Genomic DNA, 10,706 nt, shown 5'->3' on the forward strand with positions numbered 1-10,706 from the left:
ACTCCTCAAACCATTAGTGTGACAGGGGATGTATGTAATTTGTAAATATTTGTGTCATGGAGGTCCAGGTTCAAAAAATTTTTGCTGATAGGGTGCACAATCAAAAAAGTTTAGAACCCAGCTGAAGACAGTTACAAGGTTTTGGTCTGAGCCTAGCCAAAGAGACCAGGGAGGATTCACAGGTAACTCAGAAGGCCACACTGGCCAACAAAACCTAAAACTCTCTGGGACACTGGCCATGCTGCCCCCCTTGCCAATTCCTTTGCAGCTCAGGACATAGTATGTCTCCTTCTTCCCAGAGTTCTACTCTTGCTATGCGTTCCCATCTGAGAAGCCCCTTTTGGCCAAAAGAACATTAGTTCCCATCCAAGTAACCTATTTTCTTTCCGGAACAGTCAGCCTTGACCCTCATGGGTAAGGGGTGTTGAATGCAGAGCTCTGGTCCTTCCCAGATCTTCTCTCTGGCATTCACTTACTACTAAGTTTGACTAGGTGCATTCATTATTTAATTAAGAAAATATGAGCTCATTTTAAAATCTATAGATGAGAGAGAGAGAGAGAAAATAAAGAAAAAACCAAATTGACTTTCTGGAGAACTGTGAATGAAATAGCAAACTAACCTCCCTAGGTTGGCATGAATCCAGAGATACAAGTTGCTGGAAGTGAGGACTATGTAGAAAGTGAGACATTGTTTTGCAGGGGCAGTGAATGGTAGCTAACAACCCATTTGGGGTGGACTTGCTAGATTCAGACAGTGTCTTCAGCAAGCCTGAGGAGAGGAGGAAAAAGGCCGAGCCACTCACCCACACACTGGTTGCTTTCATCCATCTGGTATCCAAAGCGGCATATGAGAGGCCTTGAGATCGTGGGGTAGTTTGGAGCTGGCAGTGGTGGGGCAGCTGCTGGGTATGGACCTGAGTAGGGGGTCGAATAAGGGTTCGAGTAGGGCCCTCGATACACCGGGTTTGTTCGGGGGATGCATAAATACCCGCCATTTTGGTTAACACACATCATGTCTCCTCGACAGGCCTCCGGGATGGTCCGGCACTCATCGATATCTGCAAGGCCCAAGAAAGGATGAGCATTAGTGCTCCCACGCATGCTGTACACGGGGCATATTTAAGCAGAGCTTTGTACCAGGAGTGGCACAAAGGACCCCCAAACATACTTCATCAGCATCCGCTCTCAAACACCTAGAGAATTCCCAGCTCATTGTTGCATGAACTGAATCAAAGTGACCAGCATCACCCAACCACCAGTCTTTCAAATACCACCACCACGATATTGAACATATCCACAAAAACCTTGCTGTGGTTTGAATGTCCCCTCCTAAACTTATATGGAAACTTAATCCCCAATGTAGCAATATTGAGAGACAGAACCTTTAAAAAGCAATTAGGTCATGAGCGCTATGCCCTTATTAATGGATTCATCTAGTCATGGATTAATGGATGAACGCGTTATTCTGGGTGTGGGACTGGTGGCTTTACAAGAACAGAAAGAGAGACCTGAGCTAGTACGCTCCGGCCCCTCTCCACGTGATGTCCTGGGCTACTTTGGAACTCTGCAGAGGCCCCATTAGCAAGAAGACTCTCACCAGATACAACACATTGATCTGGGGCTTCACAGCTTCTATAATTGTAGCAAATAAATTTCTTTTCTTTATAAATTACCCAGTTTCAGGTATTCTGTTATAAGCAACAGAAAATAGAAACCCATAGTATCATTTGCTTAATACTTTCAAATGAGCCCGCATTTGAAACCCAAGTAAGTGGGTTTTTTAATCTTACAGGACTACAGCAAATGAAAAGCACTCTCAATTATCATAAATAAATACATAATTATTAAAATAAAGTGTTTACCTGTGGATGTACCATCTAAAAACATGTCATGTACTCTGTGTGCACACTCTACCCTCTGGACTAGGACAGGCCTAAGAATTACTCCCAAGTCTACTCTAAATAACAGCTGGGCAAGGTAGAAAGAGTCCCTTGCATCAAGTAAGACAAGGCTTGGCTGAGAGCTAGTAAGAAAGCAGAGACTTGTTTTAATGTCAGCTCATGCTGTGCCAGGCAACAGGGCCCATTTCCAGCCTGGCTAGTGCTGTGCCTGTAAACCGGGGGCGGGGAGGTGTTCTCTTATTAGGGTAGGGCTAGGAGAAGCCTGAACTCTGGCACCGGCAAGCAGCAGACCTGACTCCAGATCCTGGGCCCTCTCACCAGCCTTGGAGTCTGCTCTATGTGGGACTTAAGGCTGAGGAAGAGATGCCTATCTCCGGATAGCTCACCCCCATCTCATCTGAGAAACTTGGGAAGGGAATGTCCAGGTTCAGGATGCAACAGTCTATGCTCCAGCTTGAAGCCTGAAATTGTCATTCAGATGGGTGGGCCAGAAAAGAACTCTACCTTCTCTTTCATTCCCTTGTCACATCTTCAAATCAAAGACCCTTACTTTAAATCAAGTGGACTTAAATTTCCATATTTCCCAGGGCAGGACTTTATTCCTTGCTACTTGTTGTTTTTCAGACCATCTATCTCCCCTCTGGCACATAGCTGATGTGAGCTCAGGGAAGATTAATGTTTGGACTAAAGCAAATATAATTTAAAAGCTAAATACCTCCCCAAGAGCAAGACATACCCTATGCTCAACCACAATAAACTATCCTATACCCTGAACATTCTTTCCACCCTGTTCTTTCTACCTGGAATGACATTTCTCAGGATCCCATTCATCCTTCAACACCCAATTCAAATGTGACCCCCATCAGTACTTTCTTTTTTAAGCCTGGCATAAAGCATTACTCTCTCCTCTTCTTTTGCAGGTCCACAGTTTTCACTTCCACTTGGCAATTACTTTATTCTACCACCTATCTCTAAATTAATAATGTCTAAGCTAATCTTTCCCACTGCATGAGAGAATGTGTGCTGACAGAATGCCTCCCATGCCCCACAGAATGTCCTCTTCCTAATCCTCAGAAGATGAAGATAGATATGTTAGGTTATACAGCAAAGGGGAATTAAAGTAGCAGCTAGATCATCCTGGATTGTCTGGGTAGATCCAGGGTATTCACATGAGTCCTTAAAAGTAGAAGAAGAAGAGGGTCAGAGAGATGGTACAACAGAAAAATAAGAGATTCCAAGTATAAAAGGTACTTGACTTGCTGTGCTAGCCTTGAGGATGGAAGAAGGGTCATCAACAGGAAATAAGGGCTATGACCAGAAGTTGAGACTGGTGCTCCGCTGGAAGCCAGCAGGGAATGGGAACCTCAGTACTACAACCACAAGAATCTGAATTCTGCCAAGAACCCACATGACCAAGGAAATGCAGTCTCCCCTGGAGACTTCAGAAAGGAACACAGCCCTGATGACACCTTGATTTTATTCTGGCAGAGACCCATGTTGGACTTCTGACCGAGAGAACTCGGTGATAATTTATGTTGTTTAAAACAGTAAGTTTGGAGTAATTTGTTACAGGAGCCCTAGGAAACTCACACAGATGGAAAGCTCCTTAGACTCCTCACAGTGCCAGGCAAAATGAAGTGATGGATAGAAGGGCACGACTGGCTTCAATCATTTCTTGACCCTGTGTCCTCCCATGGGCAAAGCTAATACAGATTTGATGAGACTGAGCAATAGTTGAGAAAAAAACAACCCTACAACTGGGCTGAACACCCCCACCCCAGTGAAGGATGTTCAATGGCTCATACCTAAACACTGTCCTGACTGGCGGTCCAGGTCAAAGCCATTAGTGCACTGTGCCTGCAGGAAAGGAGAGAGAAGAAACAGGCACGGTCATTTCACTTCTTTTTTACTATAAAGTCATACAGCTGCATCACAGAAAGTTGGGAAAATGTAATAAAGAGAAAAGGCATCCATAATAACCATAACCTGTATTATCACCCCTATTCATTTTTTTCATTTTTATTTAATTATTTTACACTTAGCATTACTTATTAAACTCCATGCACCATTTCTTCATATCCCCCATTTTAAGCAGATGGTTATCAGGCTGAATGCTCTGAAAAGTGATCATAATCACATGTGAAGTGCCCAGTGCAGCCTGCCCCATCTCCTTTCTGGGAACGAACACGGCTGCTTTTAAGGACAATGACACTTCCTTTAGCTGCTGTGTACCCTCAACTTTAGAACATCCGATGTGAGTTCTTTGTCCCCTGAAATCTTCTAAAAATCTTCTACCTGAAGCTAAACAGCAGATACAGTCAGTTTTCTAAGAAAAACAGAATTGGGAGAAATTCCTGCATGACAACCTCAGCAAGACAATTACACAAAGATCCTTCCATAAAGAGAGATATCTTGACAGTTCCAGAGGTTTGTCCGTTTTACACACAACCTGAGCTCCAACTTTACACACTTTAAAAAGCTGTCTTGGGGGTCGTTGATTAGGAAAGCCCCGGAGCCTGACATCTGACAGGAATAAGCCCAGCAGGTGTGTTGCTGGCTGCGGGAGCTCCTGCCCTGGCTTTCCCCGCAGCTTCAGAGGTTGCGCTTCTCTGAGCTGCAGGTTGATTTGTGGAGATGATGGATTTGGCCTGCATTCCCAGGAGAGGGCTCAGGTGTCCCGGGGCCTTGGGGCAAAGGAAATGGAGCAGACAAGCCAGGAGGCTTGCCAGAAAGTTCCGTACATCAGGAGACTTGGGTTCCAGCCTAGGCTCTCCAACTAAAAGTTGGCATGGGTTCAACTCTGCTAGACTGCCTGGCTTCAAATTCTCACACTAGCTCCTGCTGCAGCATAACTTTTCCATGCCTCAGTTTCCCCATCTGTAAAATAGTGGTGATAGTACGTACTTAGTCCTAAGTGGTTGTAAGGACTGCATGCTAACACAGGTTACCATGTGCCTGAAGTGCACAGTACACAGTCCTGTGACCACTGCCCTCTCTGTGCCTACATGTCCTTATCTGTACACCACAAGGCTGGGTTAGAAGACTTCAAGGTCTAAAATTCTTTACTACTCTTCCCAAGATCTGTCTCATCTCCAGTGGCCTTAATATGTTTCAAAATTCCTAATATAACGAGAGAAAATACTCTCTGGCCTGTAGCCCCCAGCCCCGCTCAAAGGTGGGGCTTCTCTCATTTCTTTCCTGAGCCACATGCAGACATCTCAGGGGAACTATTGCCCAGAAACACTAGAGCACATTTTAGTTTTTAACACTGCAGATAAATCAAGGCCCTCTTTGGGACATAAATAAGGCAGTATGATCTGATTAAAATTAGAGTCTTGGATGGGGGAGTCAAGACACTGAGATTGAGTGCCAGCTCTGTCACTGGTAAATTACATCACCTGGTCCAAGTATCAACTTCCCCAAGTGGAATATGCAATCAAGGGCTCAAATTAGGTAAACTATCAAGCCCCCCACCTCCACAAGCCGAGACTTTTTTTTTTTTTTTTTTGGAGACACAGTCTCTTTTTTGCCCTCGGTGGAGTGCTACGGCATCATACCTCACAGCAACCTCAAATTCTTGGGCTCAAGCAATCCTCTTGCCTCAGCCTCCCGAGTAGCTGGAACTATAGATGTCTGCCACAACACCCAGCTAGTTTTTCTAATTTTAGTAGAGACAGGGTCCTGCTCTGGCTCAGGCTGGTCTTGAACTCCTAAGCTCAAGCAATCCACCTGCCTTGGCCTCCCAGAGTACGAAGATTACAGGCATGAGCCACTGCATCCAGCCTCACAAACCTAGATTCTAAAACACACGGCTGGACTCCCTCATCCTAGTTTTTAATACATTCCTAGATAATCAAAAAAATTAAAATCTTACCTGTGCATTCCCAGGACTCGGAAGACAGAGAGCCACAATGGTAATGGTGAGTATCCTGTGGAGGTGAGAAGTCAAATGTAAATGCCCAAGATATATTTCGGTCTGGGGGACACACGGCTCTCCTGCTGCCCATGCATTTATAACCCTGACTCCACTATGTGCTTGTATGGGGCAGGGTGTACTCCAGAGAGGCCTAGGGGATTCCAGATACCCCAACCACCCCAAACACAACCATGACTCTTCTACTCACTTCATTCATTGAGGTAATGTGTTAGATCACACTTTTTCTTTCTTCCTTTTTTTTTTTTTTTTTTTGAGACAAAGCCTCAAGCTGTCCCCCTGGGTAAAGTGCTGTGGCATCACAGCTCACAGCAACCTCTAACTCCTGGGCTCAAGCAATTCTCCTGCCTCAGCCTCCCAAGTAGCTGGGACCACATGCGCCCACCACAACGCCCAGCTAGTTTTTGGTTGCAGCTGTCACTGTTGTTTGGTGGGCCCAGGCTGGATTCGAACCCCCCACCTTAGGTATATGTGGCTGGCGCCTTAGCCACTTGAGCCAGAGGCGCCGAGCCGATCACACTTTTTCTTAAAGGGTTTTGCTGCCTTTAAAAAATATATAGGCCTAAAACCTGCCACTATGATATCAACCAATCACTTGGTCTTTCCCCCTTATGCAAGATTTGCTTGAGTTTTGAACATCTTTATCCTGAAATGAGTACAGAGTGAATAAGCCACTGTTTCCTCAAATGATGAAAGAAAAAGAAAATGGAACATGAGGCACTTGGATTAGCTAGGAAGAAAGGTACAGCAGGAAGTCACATAACCAGAGTAGGGAGCCCTCAAGTCCACACGCATGAAAACTTCCCATCAGTGATGGGTTTGGGAACCGCCGTCAGCAGGCTCTGATGGACAAGAGGACCCAGGGAACATGCACAGTCTGGAGAAAAGAATACACTGGAGGAAACTTAGGAGGAGGCCCCGAGAAACCATGAGCCAGGCCGGTTCTGCCCCTCACAAACCACTAACCCCCTCTGAGACTGAGATTCTGCCTTTCATCACTCACAGCTTTTATCCATTAAAATTGTGGTCACCAGTATACTTTAAAAATACAAACTTGGCAGGGTGTGGTGGCTCATGCCTATAATCCTAGCACTCTAGGAGGCCAAGGTAGGAGGATCGCTTGAGCTCAGGAGCTTGAGACCAGCCTGGGCAACTTAGTGAGAAAAATAGAAACATTCAAAAACAAAACAAAAAGTAGCCAGATGTGGTAGCTCACGCCTGTACTCCCAGTCACATGGGGAAACTAAGGCAGAAGGATCACTTGAGCCCAGGAGTTGGAGGCTGCAGTGTGTTATAATGATGCCACTGCACTCTAGCCTGGGTAAAAGAGCAAGACCCTATCTTGAATTTTTAAAAAATGCAAACTCTATATACTAACTACTTCACACCCCTCAAGATGGCCATTAAAAAATAAAAAATAAAAAAATAAAAGGCTCGGCACCTATGACTCAAATGGCTAAGGCGCCAGCCACATACACCTGAGCTGACTGGTTAGAATCCAGCCCAGGGCCCGCCAAACAACAACAGCTGCAACCAAAAAATAGCCAGGCGTTGTGGCAGGCACCTGTAGTCCCAGCTACTTGGGAGGCAGAGGCAGGAGAATTGCTTGAGCCCAGGAGGTGGAGGTTGCTGTGAGCTGTGATGCCACAGCTCTCTACCCGGGGCGACAGCTTGAGACTCTGTCTTAAAAAAAAACAAACAAACAACAACAACAAAAAAAAAAAAACAGAAAATAATGAGTGTTAGGGAGCATGTGGAGAAATTGGGAACTTTGTGCACTATTGATGGGAATGTAAAAATGGTATAGCCTCTATAGAAAATAGGATGACAGCTTCCCAAACATTAAACATCAAATTAATGCATGATCCAACAATTCTACTTTTAGAGATATGCCCCCAAAAAAATCGAAAGTAGGGACCTGAACAGATATTTGTACACCCACATTTAGAGTAGCATTATTTATAATCGCCTAAAGGTGGACGCAATCCCAATGTCCACCAATGGATGAATGGATAAACAAAATGTGGTACAAACACAGAAGGGAATATTACTCAACCTTCAAAAGGAAGGAAATCCTGATGCATGCTACATTATGGACGAACCTTGAGGACATTATGGTAAGTGAAACAAGCCACTCACAAAAAAAGACAAACACTGTTTGTGTCCACTTATGTGAGGTCCCCAGAGTAGTCAAAATTATAGAGATGGAAAGTAGAATGGTGGTTGCCAGGGGTAAGCAGAGGGTGAAAATGGGGAAATGTTTAATGAGTGCAGAGATTCAGCTGTGCAAGATGAAAAGCGATCTGGAGCCTGGTGACACAGTAATGTGAATGTACTTAGCACTGCTGCACTAAAAATGGTTAAGGTGGAAAAAATGCAAAATCTATGCACTTGTAGAGCTTTATTTAGTGCTATTATTCAGTTCAGCAGTGATTTAATCAAGCGACTACTGCTTGCAGGGACGGACATCAGGCAGAGAGTTGCAAAACTATGAAACAATTACAACCCAAGAGAGCTGGCTGGGGAGCTGACCTTGGTAAGGGCAATGAGAAATACCCATTGAGGGCCATACAGGAAGATGGGGAGTAGGGATAGATAGAGAAGACTTCCTGGTAGAAGAGGAGGAGGAGGCGATCTTGAAGGTTTCTTTAATAGGGCAGTGGACCTGGGGACCTGGCTGGATTCAGTAGTCTGTTGTTGCCAACATGCACTGCCACATTATAATCCCTCCCCTTATAAAAAGTATCTGACAGATTACAAAGCTCACTCCCGTCCACGACACACGGCTCATCTGATTCAGCAACCCTGGATACCAGAGGGCCAGAGTTAAGGTGACATTCAGAGTGGTCACACAGCCCTAACGTGGTGCAAGGAGATACAAGCCCATTTCCTTTATCTAGTCCCCAATCCAAAGAATAAAGACCCTGACCATCCACCAGTTTTCATTTCATCTAAGTGCCTGTGTGAGCCAGATTCTAGAACACTAGAGACAGCTCTGACCTTATAAAGTGCAGAGCCAAATCCCAGGGCTTTTTGATATTTGCAACAGCCAGATTTGTATCTGGAAGGAATGAAAGAACAATAACAAATTTATTTTCCAGTCTGTATATTATGAATTTCAATGTTTTCCTGTTTCTTCACATGAAGTTCCCTTTTGGTTGGTTATAAAATCCTGTCTCGTTTATGTTGGAGACAGAACAGGCTGACTGCAATGCAGAGGACTTCAAGAGCTAGTGGAAAGGGCGTGCTAACCCCATTTCTCCCCCTACTCCTCACTCTCTCATTCTCTTTGGCTAGCGGGCAGCCCCAGGACACGTCTTGCCTCACGCCTAGCCTTCTGGAAGAGCCACAACTGGGTCACGGGGTGCCAAACAGGTTCTAGGCTAATAGAGCAGGTTTTCCTAAAATGAAATAATACCCAAGCACTGATGCTCTCACAGCATCGCACATACACCCATGGCTGCACCGTGTCATGAAGAGCCCTAGAAAACTCCAAACATGAACCAGTTACAGGAATATTAGGGGAGAAGGGTTGGAGTTCCCAGGAACTTGCTAAAGCAGGTAGGTTCCCCCATTTCATGCACCAGCCTAAAATACAAGGAAAGCTGGAGACACCAACCAAACATTAGGACTGTCAGAGAAGTGCTGGCCCCCAATCCAGAATGACATTGCTACAGCTTAGTTTTCAGCATGCACACGTGGGCGCACACAAACACACACACACACAGTTAATCTGTTTAAAGCAGCAATGTTTTCAAGAGTTGGCTGAATACAGATTGCGCAGATGCCATCTAGGTAAAGTTCTTCAAGGTTTCAGGATCACTCCATTGGAACTGCAATTTCCTTAAAGAACAGCAAAACATTTGCTTACATGAATCTCTGTCTGCAGTCCCCTCTTCTCATTGGCTTGAAACTTCTGGGTCCCATGCCCTTTGTGAATCCCACACAGACATAGAGCAAATCCAGCCCTGAAATGTTCAGCAAGCCGGTTTGCTCGTCCAACCGTCGACGCAGCAGAATAATTGCTAAGAATTACTAGTGAACTAGTGATTGGTCTCCCAAAATTAAAAATACTTTTTAAAAAAAATTTTTAACGGCTTACGAAGTTAGTGCGCTTTGACGAAAAAAATAAAAAAATTAAAAGAAGACAGGAATGAAGCGCTGAAATTTTTGCAGCCCTCTCTCAGATGCTGACTCCTGAAACTGTTAAAAAAATACCCACTCCCAAAAGAAGGCTTCGAGATGGAAATTGCAGAGGCGCAGCTTTTTATAATTAACAATATCATTGCATCACTAGCTAATGCTTTTTCCAATATCCTGACACAGCCTGAATCCCAGCCATAGCCATTTTCCACCCATCATATTTTGACTAAGGTTTCCAGACCCTGAAGAAGGAAAGTCCGGCGCTAAGAACCTACCTTTTTAATCCTGGCATGTCCAAGGCGCGCAAGGAGCAGAAGCGAAGGGGAAAGATCGAGCTGGCGGGCAGGACCCGGGAGGAGTACCCTGCGCTCTGGCCTCCTCTGGCCCTCGGGGCTCGCCGCTATTTTATCCCAGAGGGGGCAGTGAGTCGCGGGGAGGACACGGGGAACACGCCTGGGTCCTCCGAGCCACTGGAGAGCCACGGAGCGAGCACCTGGTTCTGCTTAGCCCTCTTCAGTAATTCAGCATTAAACCAATTGGAGGAGGAATGTTAAAAATGAACACTTCATTTTCTAAGTATGTTAAACAATGCAAATGGGGCCTCAGTCTGGACACAGCTGGTTCAGATTACAGCGCTCACCAACTGGCTAGACTCCTCACAACAATCTTGGGGCGTCTGCCAGGGCCGAGAGCTCGGCGCTGGGGGGAGCTCACTGCCCGGCCCCGCT

At 45.4% G+C, this 10,706-nt stretch overlaps 1 protein-coding gene across 1 annotated transcript in view; it reads right to left on the minus strand.

Annotated features, from left to right (window-relative positions):
• The window catches only part of FBLN5 (fibulin 5), a 79,448-nt gene extending 68,742 nt beyond the window's left edge, over nt 1-10,706 (minus strand). Inside the window, exons 1-4 of the mRNA XM_003786991.3 lie at nt 10,254-10,706; nt 5,776-5,830; nt 3,707-3,758; nt 804-1,058 (exon numbers count right to left, since the gene is read on the minus strand). Coding sequence (XP_003787039.1) covers nt 804-1,058; nt 3,707-3,758; nt 5,776-5,830; nt 10,254-10,270 — 379 coding nt within the window. The 5' untranslated portion in view covers nt 10,271-10,706. The remainder of the gene's footprint in view (nt 1-803; nt 1,059-3,706; nt 3,759-5,775; nt 5,831-10,253) is intronic.

The sequence above is a fragment of the Otolemur garnettii genome, unplaced genomic scaffold, assembly GCF_000181295.1.
Source record: "Otolemur garnettii isolate 467f Iridium unplaced genomic scaffold, OtoGar3 scaffold00020, whole genome shotgun sequence".
NCBI lineage: Eukaryota > Metazoa > Chordata > Mammalia > Primates > Galagidae > Otolemur > Otolemur garnettii.